General features: G+C 43.1%; 1 protein-coding gene across 1 annotated transcript in view; it reads left to right on the forward strand.

Annotated features, from left to right (window-relative positions):
* Positions 1-18,313, forward strand: part of LOC306755769 (collagen alpha-6(VI) chain-like) — an 85,878-nt gene extending 67,565 nt beyond the window's left edge. Inside the window, exons 39-40 of the mRNA XM_079240280.1 lie at positions 13,952-13,999; positions 17,301-18,313. Of these exons, the coding sequence (XP_079096406.1) occupies positions 13,952-13,999; positions 17,301-17,476 (224 nt within the window). The 3' untranslated portion in view covers positions 17,477-18,313. The remainder of the gene's footprint in view (positions 1-13,951; positions 14,000-17,300) is intronic.
* The last annotated feature ends 553 nt before the right edge of the window (positions 18,314-18,866 follow it).

Here is an 18,866-nt window from a genome sequence, read left to right on the forward strand (position 1 = left end):
GGTCCAGTTCTGGTTTAGATTCTCAGATCCAGATTCAGGTCCAAATTCAGGTTTAGATTCAGATCCAGATTCAGGTCCAAATTCAGGTCCAGATTCAGGTTTAGATTCAGGTCCAGATTCAGGTCCAAATACAGGTTTAGATTCAGGTCCAGATTCAAGTCCAAATTCAGGTTTAGATTCAGATCCAGATTCAGGTTTACATTCAGATCCAGATTCGGGTTTAGATTCAGGTTCAGGTTCAGATTCCGATTCCGCTTTCGATTCAGATCTAGATAAAGGTTTAAATTCAGGTATAGATTCAGTTTTATGTTCAGGTTTTGATTCAGATCCAAATTTAGGTCCAGATTCAGGTTTAGATTCAGATCAAGATTCAGATCCAGATTCAGGTCCAAATTCAGGTTTAGATTCATGTCCAAATTCTGGTTTAAATTCAGATCAAGATTCAGATCCAAATTCAGGTTTAGAATCAGATCCTAATTCAGATTTAGATTCAGATTCAGGTCCAAATTCAGGTTTAGATTCAGATCCAGATTCACGTTTAGATTCAGGTCCAGATTCAGATTCAGGTCCACTTCTGGTTTAGATTCTCAGATCTAGATTCAGGTCCAAATTCAGGTTTAGATTCAGATCTAAATTCAGGTCCAAATTCAGGTTTAGATTCAGACCCAGATTCAGGTCCAGTTCTGGTTTAGATTCTCAGATCCTGATTCAGGTCCAAATTCAGGTTTAGATTCAGATAAAGATTCAGGTCCAAATTCAATTCCAGATTCAGGTTTAGATTCAGATCCAGATTCAGGTTTAGATTCAGATCCAGATTCGGTTTTAGATTCAGGTTCAGATTCAGATTCAGATTCTGATTCCGCTTTCGATTCAGATCTAGATAAAGGTTTAAATTCAGGTATAGATTCAGTTTTATGTTCAGGTTTTGATTCAGATCCAAATTTAGGTCCAGATTCAGGTTTAGATTCAGATCAAGATTCAGGTTTAGATTCAGATCCAGATTCAGGTCCAAATTCAGGTTTAGAGTCAGTTTTATGTTCAGGTTTTGATTCAGATCCAAATTCAGGTCCAGATTCAGGTCCAGATTCAGGTCTAGATTCAGGTCCAGATTCAGGTCCAGATTCAGATTCAGGTCCAGTTCTGGTTTAGATTCTCAGATCCAGATTCAGGTCCAAATTCAGGTCCAGATTCAGGTCCAAATTCAGGTCCAGATTCAGGTTTAGATTCAGGTCCAGATTCAGGTCCAAATACAGGTTTAGATTCAGGTCCAGATTCAGGTCCAAATTCAGGTTTAGATTCAGATCCAGATTCAGGTTTACATTCAGATCCAGATTCGGGTTTAGATTCAGGTTCAGATTCCGATTCCGCTTTCGATTCAGATCTAGATAAAGGTTTAAATTCAGGTATAGATTCAGTTTTATGTTCAGGTTTTGATTCAGATCCAAATTTAGGTCCAGATTCAGGTTTAGATTCAGATCAAGATTCAGGTTTAGATTCAGATCCAGATTCAGGTCCAAATTCAGGTTTAGATTCATGTCCAAATTCTGGTTTAGATTCAGATCAAGATTCAGATCCAAATTCAGGTTTAGAATCAGATCCAAATTCAGATTTAGATTCAGATTCAGGTCCAAATTCAGGTTTAGATTCAGATCCAGATTCACGTTTAGATTCAGGTCCAGATTCAGATTCAGGTCCACTTCTGGTTTAGATTCTCAGATCTAGATTCAGGTCCAAATTCAGGTTTAGATTCAGACCCAGATTCAGGTCCAGACTCAGATTCAGGTCCAGTTCTGGTTTAGATTCTCAGATCCTGATTCAGGTCCAAATTCAGGTTTAGATTCAGATAAAGATTCAGGTCCAAATTCAATTCCAGATTCAGGTTTAGATTCAGATCCAGATTCAGGTTTAGATTCAGATCCAGATTCGGTTTTAGATTCAGGTTCAGATTCAGATTCAGATTCTGATTCCGCTTTCGATTCAGATCTAGATAAAGGTTTAAATTCAGGTATAGATTCAGTTTTATGTTCAGGTTTTGATTCAGATCCAAATTTAGGTCCAGATTCAGGTTTAGATTCAGATCAAGATTCAGGTTTAGATTCAGATCCAGATTCAGGTCCAAATTCAGGTTTAGAGTCAGTTTTATGTTCAGGTTTTGATTCAGATCCAAATTCAGGTCCAGATTCAGGTCCAGATTCAGGTCTAGATTCAGGTCCAGATTCAGGTCCAGATTCAGGTCCAGATTCAGATTCAGGTCCAGTTCTGGTTTAGATTCTCAGATCCAGATTCAGGTCCAAATTCAGGTCCAGATTCAGGTCCAGATTCAGGTCCAAATTCAGGTCCAGATTCAGGTTTAGATTCAGGTCCAGATTCAGGTCCAAATACAGGTTTAGATTCAGGTCCAGATTCAGGTCCAAATTCAGGTTTAGATTCAGATCCAGATTCAGGTTTACATTCAGATCCAGATTCGGGTTTAGATTCAGGTTCAGATTCCGATTCCGATTCCGATTCCGCTTTCGATTCAGATCTAGATAAAGGTTTAAATTCAGGTATAGATTCAGTTTTATGTTCAGGTTTTGATTCAGATCCAAATTTAGGTCCAGATTCAGGTTTAGATTCAGATCAAGATTCAGGTTTAGATTCAGATCCAGATTCAGGTCCAAATTCAGGTTTAGATTCATGTCCAAATTCTGGTTTAGATTCAGATCAAGATTCAGATCCAAATTCAGGTTTAGAATCAGATCCAAATTCAGATTTAGATTCAGATTCAGGTCCAAATTCAGGTTTAGATTCAGATCCAGATTCACGTTTAGATTCAGGTCCAGATTCAGATTCAGGTCCACTTCTGGTTTAGATTCTCAGATCTAGATTCAGGTCCAAATTCAGGTTTAGATTCAGATCTAAATTCAGGTCCAAATTCAGGTTTAGATTCAGACCCAGATTCAGGTCCAGACTCAGATTCAGGTCCAGTTCTGGTTTAGATTCTCAGATCCTGATTCAGGTCCAAATTCAGGTTTAGATTCAGATAAAGATTCAGGTCCAAATTCAATTCCAGATTCAGGTTTAGATTCAGATCCAGATTCAGGTTTAGATTCAGATCCAGATTCAGGTTCAGGTCCAGATTCAGGTTTCGATTCAGGTCCAGATTCAGGTTTAGATTCAGATCCAGATTTAGGTTTAGATTCAGGTCCAGATTCAGATCCAAATTTAGGTCCAGATTCAGGTTTAGATTCAGGTCTAGAGTCAGGTTTAGATTCAGATCAAGATTCAGGTTTAGATTCAGATCCAGATTCAGGTCCAAATTCAGGTTTAGAGTCAGTTTTATGTTCAGGTTTTGATTCAGATCCAAATTTAGGTCCAGATTCAGGTTTAGATTCAGGTCTAGATTCAGGTTTAGATTCAGGTCCAGATTCAGGTCCAGATTCAGATTCAGGTCCAGTTCTGGTTTAGATTCTCAGATCCAGATTCAGGTCCAAATTCAGGTTTAGATTCAGATCCAGATTCAGGTCCAAATTCAGGTCCAGATTCAGGTTTAGATTCAGGTCCAGATTCAGGTCCAAATACAGGTTTAGATTCAGGTCCAGATTCAAGTCCAAATTCAGGTTTAGATTCAGATCCAGATTCAGGTTTACATTCAGATCCAGATTCGGGTTTAGATTCAGGTTCAGGTTCAGATTCCGATTCCGCTTTCGATTCAGATCTAGATAAAGGTTTAAATTCAGGTATAGATTCAGTTTTATGTTCAGGTTTTGATTCAGATCCAAATTTAGGTCCAGATTCAGGTTTAGATTCAGATCAAGATTCAGATCCAGATTCAGGTCCAAATTCAGGTTTAGATTCATGTCCAAATTCTGGTTTAGATTCAGATCAAGATTCAGATCCAAATTCAGGTTTAGAATCAGATCCAAATTCAGATTTAGATTCAGATTCAGGTCCAAATTCAGGTTTAGATTCAGATCCAGATTCACGTTTAGATTCAGGTCCAGATTCAGATTCAGGTCCACTTCTGGTTTAGATTCTCAGATCTAGATTCAGGTCCAAATTCAGGTTTAGATTCAGATCTAAATTCAGGTCCAAATTCAGGTTTAGATTCAGACCCAGATTCAGGTCCAGACTCAGATTCAGGTCCAGTTCTGGTTTAGATTCTCAGATCCTGATTCAGGTCCAAATTCAGGTTTAGATTCAGATAAAGATTCAGGTCCAAATTCAATTCCAGATTCAGGTTTAGATTCAGGTTTAGATTCAGATCCAGATTCGGTTTTAGATTCAGGTTCAGATTCAGATTCAGATTCTGATTCCGCTTTCGATTCAGATCTAGATAAAGGTTTAAATTCAGGTATAGATTCAGTTTTATGTTCAGGTTTTGATTCAGATCCAAATTTAGGTCCAGATTCAGGTTTAGATTCAGATCAAGATTCAGGTTTAGATTCAGATCCAGATTCAGGTCCAAATTCAGGTTTAGAGTCAGTTTTATGTTCAGGTTTTGATTCAGATCCAAATTCAGGTCCAGATTCAGGTCCAGATTCAGGTCTAGATTCAGGTCCAGATTCAGGTCCAGATTCAGATTCAGGTCCAGTTCTGGTTTAGATTCTCAGATCCAGATTCAGGTCCAAATTCAGGTCCAGATTCAGGTCCAAATTCAGGTCCAGATTCAGGTTTAGATTCAGGTCCAAATACAGGTTTAGATTCAGGTCCAGATTCAGGTCCAAATTCAGGTTTAGATTCAGATCCAGATTCAGGTTTACATTCAGATCCAGATTCGGGTTTAGATTCAGGTTCAGATTCCGATTCCGATTCCGATTCCGCTTTCGATTCAGATCTAGATAAAGGTTTAAATTCAGGTATAGATTCAGTTTTATGTTCAGGTTTTGATTCAGATCCAAATTTAGGTCCAGATTCAGGTTTAGATTCAGATCAAGATTCAGGTTTAGATTCAGATCCAGATTCAGGTCCAAATTCAGGTTTAGATTCATGTCCAAATTCTGGTTTAGATTCAGATCAAGATTCAGATCCAAATTCAGGTTTAGAATCAGATCCAAATTCAGATTTAGATTCAGATTCAGGTCCAAATTCAGGTTTAGATTCAGATCCAGATTCACGTTTAGATTCAGGTCCAGATTCAGATTCAGGTCCACTTCTGGTTTAGATTCTCAGATCTAGATTCAGGTCCAAATTCAGGTTTAGATTCAGATCTAAATTCAGGTCCAAATTCAGGTTTAGATTCAGACCCAGATTCAGGTCCAGACTCAGATTCAGGTCCAGTTCTGGTTTAGATTCTCAGATCCTGATTCAGGTCCAAATTCAGGTTTAGATTCAGATAAAGATTCAGGTCCAAATTCAATTCCAGATTCAGGTTTAGATTCAGATCCAGATTCAGGTTTAGATTCAGATCCAGATTCAGGTTTAGATTCAGATCCAGATTCAGGTTCAGGTCCAGATTCAGGTTTCGATTCAGGTCCAGATTCAGGTTTAGATTCAGATCCAGATTTAGGTTTAGATTCAGGTCCAGATTCAGGTTTTGATTCAGATCCAAATTTAGGTCCAGATTCAGGTTTAGATTCAGGTCTAGAGTCAGGTTTAGATTCAGATCAAGATTCAAGTTTAGGTTCTGATCCAGATTCGGGTCCAAATTCAGGTTTAGATTCAGGTCCAAATTTAGGTTTAGATACAGATCAAGATTCAGGTCCAATTTCAGGTTTAGATTCAGATCCAGATTCAGGTTTAGATTCAGATCTAGATTCAGGTTCAGATTCAGCTCCAGATTCAGGTTTAGATTCAGATCAAGATTCAAGTTTAGGTTCAGATCCAGATTCGGGTCCAAATTCAGGTTTAGATTCAGGTCCAAATTTAGGTTTAGATACAGATCAAGATTCAGGTCCAATTTCAGGTTTAGATTCAGATCCAGATTCAGGTTTAGATTCAGATTCAGGTCCAGTTCTGGTTTAGATTCTCAGATCCAGATTCAGGTCCAAATTCAGGTTTAGATTCAGATCCAGATTCAGGTCCAAATTCAGGTCCAGATTCAGGTTTAGATTCGGGTCCAGATTCAGGTCCAAATTCAGGTTTAGATTCAGGTCCAGATTCAGGTCCAAATTCAGGTTTAGATTCAGATCCAGATTCAGGTTTACATTCAGATCCAGATTTGGTTTTAGATTCAGGTTCAGATTCAGATTCAGATTCTGATTCCGCTTTCGATTCAGATCTAGATAAAGGTTTAAATTCAGGTATAGATTCAGTTTTATGTTCAGGTTTTGATTCAGATCCAAATTTAGGTCCAGATTCAGGTTTAGATTCAGATCAAGATTCAGGTTTAGATTCAGATCCAGATTCAGGTCCAAATTCAGGTTTAGAGTCAGTTTTATGTTCAGGTTTTGATTCAGATCCAAATTTAGGTCCAGATTCAGGTTTAGATTCAGGTCTAGATTCAGGTTTAGATTCAGGTCCAGATTCAGGTCCAGATTCAGATTCAGGTCCAGTTCTGGTTTAGATTCTCAGATCCAGATTCAGGTCCAAATTCAGGTTTAGATTCAGATCCAGATTCAGGTTTAGATTCAGGTCCAGATTCAGGTCCAAATACAGGTTTAGATTCAGGTCCAGATTCAAGTCCAAATTCAGGTTTAGATTCAGATCCAGATTCAGGTTTACATTCAGATCCAGATTCGGGTTTAGATTCAGGTTCAGGTTCAGATTCCGATTCCGCTTTCGATTCAGATCTAGATAAAGGTTTAAATTCAGGTATAGATTCAGTTTTATGTTCAGGTTTTGATTAAGATCCAAATTTAGGTCCAGATTCAGGTTTAGATTCAGATCAAGATTCAGGTTTAGATTCAGATCAAGATTCAGGTTTAGATTCAGATCCAGATTCAGGTCCAAATTCAGGTTTAGATTCATGTCCAAATTCTGGTTTAGATTCAGATCAAGATTCAGATCCAAATTCAGGTTTAGAATCAGATCCAAATTCAGATTTAGATTCAGATTCAGGTCCAAATTCAGGTTTAGATTCAGATCCAGATTCACGTTTAGATTCAGGTCCAGATTCAGATTCAGGTCCACTTCTGGTTTAGATTCTCAGATCTAGATTCAGGTCCAAATTCAGGTTTAGATTCAGACCCAGATTCAGGTCCAGACTCAGATTCAGGTCCAGTTCTGGTTTAGATTCTCAGATCCTGATTCAGGTCCAAATTCAGGTTTAGATTCAGATAAAGATTCAGGTCCAAATTCAATTCCAGATTCAGGTTTAGATTCAGATCCAGATTCAGGTTTAGATTCAGATCCAGATTCGGTTTTAGATTCAGGTTCAGATTCAGATTCAGATTCTGATTCCGCTTTCGATTCAGATCTAGATAAAGGTTTAAATTCAGGTATAGATTCAGTTTTATGTTCAGGTTTTGATTCAGATCCAAATTTAGGTCCAGATTCAGGTTTAGATTCAGATCAAGATTCAGGTTTAGATTCAGATCCAGATTCAGGTCCAAATTCAGGTTTAGAGTCAGTTTTATGTTCAGGTTTTGATTCAGATCCAAATTCAGGTCCAGATTCAGGTCCAGATTCAGGTCTAGATTCAGGTCCAGATTCAGGTCCAGATTCAGGTCCAGATTCAGATTCAGGTCCAGTTCTGGTTTAGATTCTCAGATCCAGATTCAGGTCCAAATTCAGGTCCAGATTCAGGTCCAGATTCAGGTCCAAATTCAGGTCCAGATTCAGGTTTAGATTCAGGTCCAGATTCAGGTCCAAATACAGGTTTAGATTCAGGTCCAGATTCAGGTCCAAATTCAGGTTTAGATTCAGATCCAGATTCAGGTTTACATTCAGATCCAGATTCGGGTTTAGATTCAGGTTCAGATTCCGATTCCGATTCCGATTCCGCTTTCGATTCAGATCTAGATAAAGGTTTAAATTCAGGTATAGATTCAGTTTTATGTTCAGGTTTTGATTCAGATCCAAATTTAGGTCCAGATTCAGGTTTAGATTCAGATCAAGATTCAGGTTTAGATTCAGATCCAGATTCAGGTCCAAATTCAGGTTTAGATTCATGTCCAAATTCTGGTTTAGATTCAGATCAAGATTCAGATCCAAATTCAGGTTTAGAATCAGATCCAAATTCAGATTTAGATTCAGATTCAGGTCCAAATTCAGGTTTAGATTCAGATCCAGATTCACGTTTAGATTCAGGTCCAGATTCAGATTCAGGTCCACTTCTGGTTTAGATTCTCAGATCTAGATTCAGGTCCAAATTCAGGTTTAGATTCAGATCTAAATTCAGGTCCAAATTCAGGTTTAGATTCAGACCCAGATTCAGGTCCAGACTCAGATTCAGGTCCAGTTCTGGTTTAGATTCTCAGATCCTGATTCAGGTCCAAATTCAGGTTTAGATTCAGATAAAGATTCAGGTCCAAATTCAATTCCAGATTCAGGTTTAGATTCAGATCCAGATTCAGGTTTAGATTCAGATCCAGATTCAGGTTCAGGTCCAGATTCAGGTTTCGATTCAGGTCCAGATTCAGGTTTAGATTCAGATCCAGATTTAGGTTTAGATTCAGGTCCAGATTCAGATCCAAATTTAGGTCCAGATTCAGGTTTAGATTCAGGTCTAGAGTCAGGTTTAGATTCAGATCAAGATTCAGGTTTAGATTCAGATCCAGATTCAGGTCCAAATTCAGGTTTAGAGTCAGTTTTATGTTCAGGTTTTGATTCAGATCCAAATTTAGGTCCAGATTCAGGTTTAGATTCAGGTCTAGATTCAGGTTTAGATTCAGGTCCAGATTCAGGTCCAGATTCAGATTCAGGTCCAGTTCTGGTTTAGATTCTCAGATCCAGATTCAGGTCCAAATTCAGGTTTAGATTCAGATCCAGATTCAGGTCCAAATTCAGGTCCAGATTCAGGTTTAGATTCAGGTCCAGATTCAGGTCCAAATACAGGTTTAGATTCAGGTCCAGATTCAAGTCCAAATTCAGGTTTAGATTCAGATCCAGATTCAGGTTTACATTCAGATCCAGATTCGGGTTTAGATTCAGGTTCAGGTTCAGATTCCGATTCCGCTTTCGATTCAGATCTAGATAAAGGTTTAAATTCAGGTATAGATTCAGTTTTATGTTCAGGTTTTGATTCAGATCCAAATTTAGGTCCAGATTCAGGTTTAGATTCAGATCAAGATTCAGATCCAGATTCAGGTCCAAATTCAGGTTTAGATTCATGTCCAAATTCTGGTTTAGATTCAGATCAAGATTCAGATCCAAATTCAGGTTTAGAATCAGATCCAAATTCAGATTTAGATTCAGATTCAGGTCCAAATTCAGGTTTAGATTCAGATCCAGATTCACGTTTAGATTCAGGTCCAGATTCAGATTCAGGTCCACTTCTGGTTTAGATTCTCAGATCTAGATTCAGGTCCAAATTCAGGTTTAGATTCAGATCTAAATTCAGGTCCAAATTCAGGTTTAGATTCAGACCCAGATTCAGGTCCAGACTCAGATTCAGGTCCAGTTCTGGTTTAGATTCTCAGATCCTGATTCAGGTCCAAATTCAGGTTTAGATTCAGATAAAGATTCAGGTCCAAATTCAATTCCAGATTCAGGTTTAGATTCAGGTTTAGATTCAGATCCAGATTCGGTTTTAGATTCAGGTTCAGATTCAGATTCAGATTCTGATTCCGCTTTCGATTCAGATCTAGATAAAGGTTTAAATTCAGGTATAGATTCAGTTTTATGTTCAGGTTTTGATTCAGATCCAAATTTAGGTCCAGATTCAGGTTTAGATTCAGATCAAGATTCAGGTTTAGATTCAGATCCAGATTCAGGTTTAGAGTCAGTTTTATGTTCAGGTTTTGATTCAGATCCAAATTCAGGTCCAGATTCAGGTCCAGATTCAGGTCTAGATTCAGGTCCAGATTCAGGTCCAGATTCAGATTCAGGTCCAGTTCTGGTTTAGATTCTCAGATCCAGATTCAGGTCCAAATTCAGGTCCAGATTCAGGTCCAAATTCAGGTCCAGATTCAGGTTTAGATTCAGGTCCAAATACAGGTTTAGATTCAGGTCCAGATTCAGGTCCAAATTCAGGTTTAGATTCAGATCCAGATTCAGGTTTACATTCAGATCCAGATTCGGGTTTAGATTCAGGTTCAGATTCCGATTCCGATTCCGATTCCGCTTTCGATTCAGATCTAGATAAAGGTTTAAATTCAGGTATAGATTCAGTTTTATGTTCAGGTTTTGATTCAGATCCAAATTTAGGTCCAGATTCAGGTTTAGATTCAGATCAAGATTCAGGTTTAGATTCAGATCCAGATTCAGGTCCAAATTCAGGTTTAGATTCATGTCCAAATTCTGGTTTAGATTCAGATCAAGATTCAGATCCAAATTCAGGTTTAGAATCAGATCCAAATTCAGATTTAGATTCAGATTCAGGTCCAAATTCAGGTTTAGATTCAGATCCAGATTCACGTTTAGATTCAGGTCCAGATTCAGATTCAGGTCCACTTCTGGTTTAGATTCTCAGATCTAGATTCAGGTCCAAATTCAGGTTTAGATTCAGATCTAAATTCAGGTCCAAATTCAGGTTTAGATTCAGACCCAGATTCAGGTCCAGACTCAGATTCAGGTCCAGTTCTGGTTTAGATTCTCAGATCCTGATTCAGGTCCAAATTCAGGTTTAGATTCAGATAAAGATTCAGGTCCAAATTCAATTCCAGATTCAGGTTTAGATTCAGATCCAGATTCAGGTTTAGATTCAGATCCAGATTCAGGTTTAGATTCAGATCCAGATTCAGGTTCAGGTCCAGATTCAGGTTTCGATTCAGGTCCAGATTCAGGTTTAGATTCAGATCCAGATTTAGGTTTAGATTCAGGTCCAGATTCAGGTTTTGATTCAGATCCAAATTTAGGTCCAGATTCAGGTTTAGATTCAGGTCTAGAGTCAGGTTTAGATTCAGATCAAGATTCAAGTTTAGGTTCTGATCCAGATTCGGGTCCAAATTCAGGTTTAGATTCAGGTCCAAATTTAGGTTTAGATACAGATCAAGATTCAGGTCCAATTTCAGGTTTAGATTCAGATCCAGATTCAGGTTTAGATTCAGATCTAGATTCAGGTTCAGATTCAGCTCCAGATTCAGGTTTAGATTCAGATCAAGATTCAAGTTTAGGTTCAGATCCAGATTCGGGTCCAAATTCAGGTTTAGATTCAGGTCCAAATTTAGGTTTAGATACAGATCAAGATTCAGGTCCAATTTCAGGTTTAGATTCAGATCCAGATTCAGGTTTAGATTCAGATCTAGATTCAGGTTCAGATTCAGCTCCAGATTCAGGTTTAGATTCAGGTTCAGATTCAGATCCATATTCAGGTTTAGATTCAGGTTCAGATTCAGATCCAGATTCAGGTTTAGATTCAGATCCAGATTAAGATCCAGATTCAGGTTTAGATTCAGATCCAGATTCAGGTTTAGATTCAGATCCAGATTCAGTTTCCGATTCAGGTTCAGTTTCAGATTCAGGTTCAGGTTCAGGTTCAGATTCAGATTCAGATTCAGGTTTAGATTCAGGTTCAGATTCAGGTTCAGATTCAGGTTTAGATTCAGGTTTAGATCCAGGTCCAGATTCAGGACCAGATTTAGGTTTAGATTAAAATCCAGATTCGGGATCAGCATCCGGACAGCAGGAAGCTGCAGGTCACTCTCTGCCTCCAGGAAGAACCAGTAAGTGGTTCTGATCCAGCTGAACCAGGTCTTGATGAGGATTTAAGGCTGAAACTGAAGGGTTTATATCCAGGAGAATCTAGAGGTTATTTGTGAAACCGGGCCCAGATCCAGACCAACGGAACCATCAGAACTGTATCCGTCTTGCATGTTTCCCGGTCCTGGATGTGTTCTGTCTCTGCAGCGTCTCCGTTCTGTCTGCCTTCAGGACGTCCCAAATGAACCCGGACCCGTCCAGAACCGATGGTCCTGAGCGCAGATGGAGCGTCTCCTCCAGCGGGGGGCGCTACAGACTGTGTGTGTATAAACGTGTGTGTTCTGCTTGCAGCTCGCTGTCGGCTGGACGCTGACCTCGGCGTTCCCTGTGCAGACTATGTCCAGTCCTGGTTCTTTGACGTGAACGTGGGTGCATGCTCGACCTTCTGGTATGGCGGCTGCGGCGGGAACGCCAACCGCTTTAACACGGAGCATGAATGTTTCCAGACGTGCGGCGTCCATCGTAAGTCCAGACCCGGTCTGCTACGAATCCAACTCTCTCTCTCATCCTGCAGATGTTCTCGCTGTCTTCACACACTTTCAGAGACCTGCAGGTTCTTCTGCAGGTTCTCCTGCAGGTTCTCTCGTAGGTCGTCAGTTCTTCGTACTGAGTTTTTCTTCATGTATTCTGCTTATTTGTAGCTGAGAAGCAGAACGGACTCGCCTCCCAAACCTTTATTAGACACTCAATAGAAGCAGTTTCATCGTGTACCTGCAGACGCCGTCCTGGGGACCGAACTGGACACTCTGGTGGGCCGGTTTTGGTGGGCCGGTTTTGGTGGGTCGGCTTTGGTGGGTCGGCTTAGGTGGGTTGGTTTAGGTGGGTCGGTTTAGGTGGGTCGGTTTAGGTGGGCCGGTTTTGGTGGGCCGGTTTTGGTGGGCCGGTTTTGGTGGGCCGGTTTTGGTGGGCCGGTTTTGGTGGGTCGGCTTAGGTGGGTTGGTTTAGGTGGGTCGGTTTAGGTGGGCCGGTTTTGGTGGGCCGGTTTTGGTGGGCCGGTTTTGGTGGGTCGGCTTAGGTGGGCCGGTTTAGGTGGGCCGGTTTAGGTGGGCCGGTTTTGGTGGGCCGGTTTTGGTGGGTCGGCTTAGGTGGGTTGGTTTAGGTGGGTCGGTTTAGGTGGGCCGGTTTTGGTGGGCCGGTTTTGGTGGGCCGGTTTTGGTGGGTCGGCTTAGGTGGGTCGGTTTTGGTGGGCCGGTTTAGGTGGGCCGGTCTTGGTGGGCCGGTTTTGGTGGGACGGTTTTGGACCTCGAACTGCATGTTTATGTTTGAAATTTGGAAACATACTGGTTTACGTTCCGGACCAGCAGACAGTACTAATGGTCCAGTTGGGTTTTGTCCAAAAGACCTTGGCTACATGCAGCCACGTGTCTGGAAGCAGGCGCCGGTCCTGGCGCCGGTCCAGGCGCCGGTCCTGGCGGCGGTTAGAAACGCCCCACCACAGCAGGAAATGTGGTCACGTGACCATTAACCATGGCGGGAGCCACCGATGGCAGGTTGAGGACGTCCGTAGAGGACAGCCGTCCTGAGGGGACGGAACCCGGACCGGCTGAGGTTCTGCTGCCTCTCAGAGCAACTCGCCTGTTCTACATACATGTGCAGCAGAACACGGACGGAACCTCACATGCTTACTACGAGAAGCTCGCTGGTTCGAGCCCCGGCTGAGGGCTTCAGACGGCGGCCACTGTGTGCACGTTCTCCGTGTGTGTGTGGTTCCGTTCGGGTTCCGTCCGGGTTCCACCCACCGTCTTTTCTCATGCGTGTTAATCGATCGCACGTCGGTCGCTCAGCGTTTGCTTAACGACTGCAGAGGATGTGGTGAAGAAGCACCAGCAGCTTCAGAACCACTGGATCAACCTGGACTACACACGGGTCCACCAGACCTCCAGCAGCAGAGTCCTGAATCCACCGATGTATGTGGACCGGCTGATTTCGGACCGGTCTGGAGGATCTCGGACTGGTCTGGAGGATCTGGGACTGATCTGGATGATCTCGGGCCGGTCTGGCGGATTTCTGGCTGGTCTGGCAGATCTCGGTCTGGTCTGGCGGATCTCAAACCGGTCTGGAGGATATCGGACCGGTCTGGTGGATCTCTGATTGGTCTCCTTGTCTCTTTGTGTCCAATCGGTCCTCCTGCCCAGCCACACCTCTGAGACTTGCGGATGGGTTTTCTCCTGAAGCGGGTCCATGTTGATGTGAAGTTCTGGTTTGACCCGGACTCTGTCGTTTCCCACAGATCCCGGTGAGACGCTGCAGACGGAGAGGACCGGATTTCGCTCAAAAGGTAAACCCGCGCAGCATTCTCAGACCTGAACCTGGAGATCCAGAAAGTTCTGAATCTACCAGCTGTTTATTCTGGATCCGGGTCTGGAAAGACCGTCTTTAGATTCCAGGATCTGCTAGTCCGTCTTCATGTTATACCGGTTTCTCAAAGCAACATTGGATTGGATTAACCTGATCCAGATTCAGTTTTTCACATGATTATTCCGGGTTAGCAGGAATCAAACCAGCGACGTGAAGGACCGTACGGGGTCACTGTTTCAGGTAAAACCTCTTGTCTGAGTCGCAGCACATAAAACGACGACACTGTGGATGTCCTGACGACGTCTCAGAGAGAAAGTCCCCCCCCGCCAGGGAACCAGACCCACCTGTGGGACTCAGGATAAGCGACTGGACGTGTTGTTAGGGTCGTGTCGTTAGGGATATGTCGTTGTTAGTGACGCGTCGTTAGGGACGTGTTTCAAGGTATGCGTCGTTAGAGACGTGTCGTTATGGACGTGTTGCAAGGTATGCGTCGTTAGGGACATGTCGTTATGGACGTGTTGCAAGGTATGTGTCGTTAGGGACGTGTCGTTATGGACGTGTTGCAAGGTATGCGTCGTTAGGGACGCGTCGTAATGGACGTGTTGCAAGGTATGCGTCGTTAGGGACGTGTCATTATGGACGTGTTGCAAGGTATGCGTCGTTAGGGACGCGTCGTAATGGACGTGTTGCAAGGTATGCGTCGTTAGGGACGCGTCGTAATGGACGTGTTGCAAGGTATGCGTCGTTAGGGACGTGTCATTATGGACGTGTTGCAAGGTATGCGTCGTTAGGGACGTGTTGCAAGGTATGCGTCGTTAGGGACGTGTCGTTATGGACGTGTTGCAAGGTATGCGTCGTTAGGGATGTATCGTTAGGGACGTGTTGGTAGGGACGCCGTCGTTAGGGACGTGTCGTTATGGACGTGTTGCAAGGTATGTGTCGTTAGGGACGTGTCATTATGGACGTGTTGCAAGGTATGCGTCGTTAGGGACGTGTCGTTATGGACGTGTCGTTATGGACGTGTTGCAAGGTATGCGTCGTTAGGGATGTATCGTTAGGGACGTGTTGGTAGGGACGCCGTCGTTAGGGACGTGTCGTTATGGACGTGTTGCAAGGTATGTGTCGTTAGGGATGTGTCGTTATGGACGTGTTGCAAGGTATGTGTCGTTGGGGATGTATCGTTAGGGACGTGTTGGTAGGGACGCCGTTGTTAGGGACGTGTCGTTAAGAACGCGTCTAAAGGGACGCTTCGTTAGGAACGCGTCGTTAGGCACGCTGTTGTTAGGGACATGTCGTTAGGAACACCGTCATTAGGGATGTGTCATTAGGGACGTGTCATTAGGGACGTGTCGTTAGGAACGTTGTTGTTAAGGATGTGTCGTTATGGACGTGTTGCAAGGTATGCGTCGTTAGGGACGTGTCGTTATGGACGTGTTGCAAGGTATGCGTCGTTAGGGATGTATCGTTATGGACGTGTTGCAAGGTATGCGTCGTTATGGACATGTCGTTATGGACGTGTTGCAAGGTATGTGTTGTTGGGGATGTATCGTTAGGGACGTGTTGGTAGGGACGCCGTTGTTAGGGACGTGTCGTTAAGAACGCGTCTAAAGGGACGCTTCGTTAGGAACGCGTCGTTAGGCACGCTGTTGTTAGGGACATGACGTTAGGAACACCGTCATTAGGGATGTGTCATTAGGGACGTGTCATTAGGGACGTGTCGTTAGGAACGTTGTTGTTAAGGATGTGTCGTTAGGGACGTGTCGTTATGGACGTGTTGCCAGGTATGCGTCGTTAGGGACGTGTCGTTATGGACGTGTTGCAAGGTATGCGTCGTTAGGGATGTATCGTTAGGGACGTGTTGGTAGGGACGCCGTCGTTAGGGACGTGTCGTTATGGACGTGTTGCAAGGTATGTGTCGTTAGGGATGTGTCGTTAAGGACGTGTTGCAAGGTATGTGTCGTTAGGGATGTGTCGTTATGGACGTGTTGCAAGGTATGTGTCGTTGGGGATGTATCGTTAGGGACGTGTTGGTAGGGACGCCGTTGTTAGGGACGTGTCGTTAAGAACGCGTCTAAAGGGACGCTTCGTTAGGAACGCGTCGTTAGGCACGCCGTTGTTAGGGACATGTCGTTAGGAACACCGTCATTAGGGATGTGTCATTAGGGACGTGTCATTAGGGACGTGTCGTTAGGAACGTTGTTGTTAAGGATGTGTCGTTAGGGACGTGTCGTTATGGACGTGTTGCAAGGTATGCGTCGTTAGGGATGTGTCGTTACGGACATGTCGTTACAGACATGTCGTTACGGACGTGTCGTTAGGGACGCGTCGCTAGACACGCGTCTTTAGGGATGCTTTGTTAGGGACGTGTTGTTAGGTACGCGTTGTTAGGGACGTGTCGTTAGGAATGCGTCGTTAGGGACGTGTTGTTAGTGATGCGTCGTTCGGGATGTGTTGTTAGGTACGCATTGTTAGGGACGCCGTTGTTAGGGACGCCGCGTGTCGTTAGGAACGCCGTCATTAGGGACGTGTTGTTAGGGACACGTCGTTAGGGACACGTCGTTAGGGATACGTCGTTAGGGTCGTTAGGAATGATTTTGTAGGTTCTTCTCTAAAACAGTGATGAATAACAGGAGCATTGATTATGTTATTTGGCTTTTTACTGAAATGAGTTTGTTTTTTTATATTTTGAGGACGAAATCACGTTTTGTTTTTATGACTGCTTTACTGTGCTGACAGGCTTCATACGCAGCTTTTTATTTACTTTAATTATCCAACCCGAATCCTTCTTTTCCTTTTGAACAACCCAAGATTTGATCGAATCTGATAATCCGATCAGATTCTTAACAGCTGGCAACTTTAGATCATGTTATGATGACAGCTGCTGGAAACATCTTCACTCATGTTTATAGCATTAGACAACTCGGACTGTTAGCATCTACCATCTATAGAATGTCAGAGAATCAGGAGGAATCTCTGTATGCGTGGGACAGGGCTGGGTGATCAACATTAAAAGCAGACATGATTCTCTACTGGAAACCAGGAAGAATCCAGAAACCACTGTCACAGGAGATGCTAACAAAGCTAAATATCACACTACAGCCACTTTTTACACATGCTAACATCTGCTAACAATGCTACATATTACCCATTAAACTACTTCAACCTTGTCCTCTGCATACAGAGATTCCTGCTGAGATTTATCAGTTTACTATTCGTCTGTAAACTGGAAGTTTAAGGACCAGTAAAAATGCTTGTTTGGTTTTCATGTGATGTCCGTGCAGAGGACTGTCTCCACCGCCAGGACCCGGGTGGCTGCCAGACCTACACCATGATGTGGTTCTTTGACACCGAGCAGAGCGAGTGCAGCCGCTTCTGGTATGGCGGCTGCGGCGGCAACCAGAACCGCTTCCAGACCCGGGACGAGTGCGAGAACCTGTGTCTGACCAAGATCCGATGAGATGTCCCTGCCAAAACCCGGAACGCGTCCCAAAAGCAGCTGGTTCTGGTCCAACCCAGTTCTGCTGCTGCCATGTTTTCCTCTTCAATGTGCATGTTTGGTTTCTACAGTGCCTCTAAAGCAGGGGTGTCCAAAGTCGGTCCTCGAGGGCCGTTGTCCTGCAGGTTTCCCATGTATTCCTGTTCCAACACATCTAGCTTCCACTAAATGGATCAAACAGCCAATGTCGTGCACAACTGATTAAGCTCTACTACTAATTAATTTGAATCAGGTGTGTCTGAGCAGGGATACATAGAAAACCTGCAGGATTCTGGCCCTCGAGGACCGGAGCTGGACACCTCTGCTCTAAAGGGTCACATCCAGAAATATGTTTAACTTTTATTTTCGTCATGAAATATTTTCCATGTGAAGATATAAGACAGACGCTACGCTACAGCTGCATCTCCATGGCAACGCCGTCGCAAGACACGGCCCGAACGCGGATGTTTGCTTGTAAAAACCACCGAGTCGTTAGCTTCAGGTAGACCAGCTGCTAGCTAAACATCTTCCAAGCGAGGGCTAGCTGAGCTCGTACGTTTGCCACGCAGCCCAGCTTCCATCATGCTTCATCATCGGTTTAGCCAGCAGGTGACGCCAGGTTCCCGGAGCTCAGCTCGCTCCCTCAGGTCATGTGACTTCTTTATCGTGTTTTTATTAAACATCCGATATTTTCCATGTTTTTCTTGTTTTTAAGCAGCTTTATGATGAAAAGAGACGTTTTATCGTGTTTTTCTTGTTTTCAAGCAGCTGTATGATGACAAGAGCCGTTTTATTGTGTTTTGTTTTTTTTTAATTAAATATCCGATATTTCCAGTGTTTTTCTTGTTTTTAAGCAGCTTTATGATGATAAGAGCCGTTTTAGCTCAGTAACACGTTCTGCCAGGTCCATCAGGAACTTTCCGCAGAAACCAGATCTCTGTGGAAACCTTGCCGCCTCTGCGTACGTTAACCCTTCAGAGTAATTCTGACCCTTCAGAGCCTCCGTAGCTCAGACATCAGGTACCATGTTGTATGTGGAGACGATGTTTCCATGGAGACGGGAAATAAAAAGTTTTATAAACGAGTCTGATTCGCTGAAATGTCTGGATTCCTGCCGAGCTCTGGAGGAAACTCCTCAGACACCCTGCAGGATGGCTCAGGGTACTACCGAGTACTATAAAGTACTACCAGGTACTACAGAGTACTACCAAGTACTACCTGATACTATGGGCACTACCGGGTACTACCAGGTACTAGAGGCACTACCGGGTACTACCAGGTACTACAGGCACTACCGGGTAATACCAAGTATTTCCAGGTACTACAGGCACTACAAGGTACTACCAAGTACTACCGGGTACTACGGGCACTA

Source organism: Telmatherina bonti (assembly GCF_933228915.1).
Source record: "Telmatherina bonti genome assembly, chromosome: 5".
In the NCBI taxonomy this organism is placed as follows: domain Eukaryota; kingdom Metazoa; phylum Chordata; class Actinopteri; order Atheriniformes; family Telmatherinidae; genus Telmatherina; species Telmatherina bonti.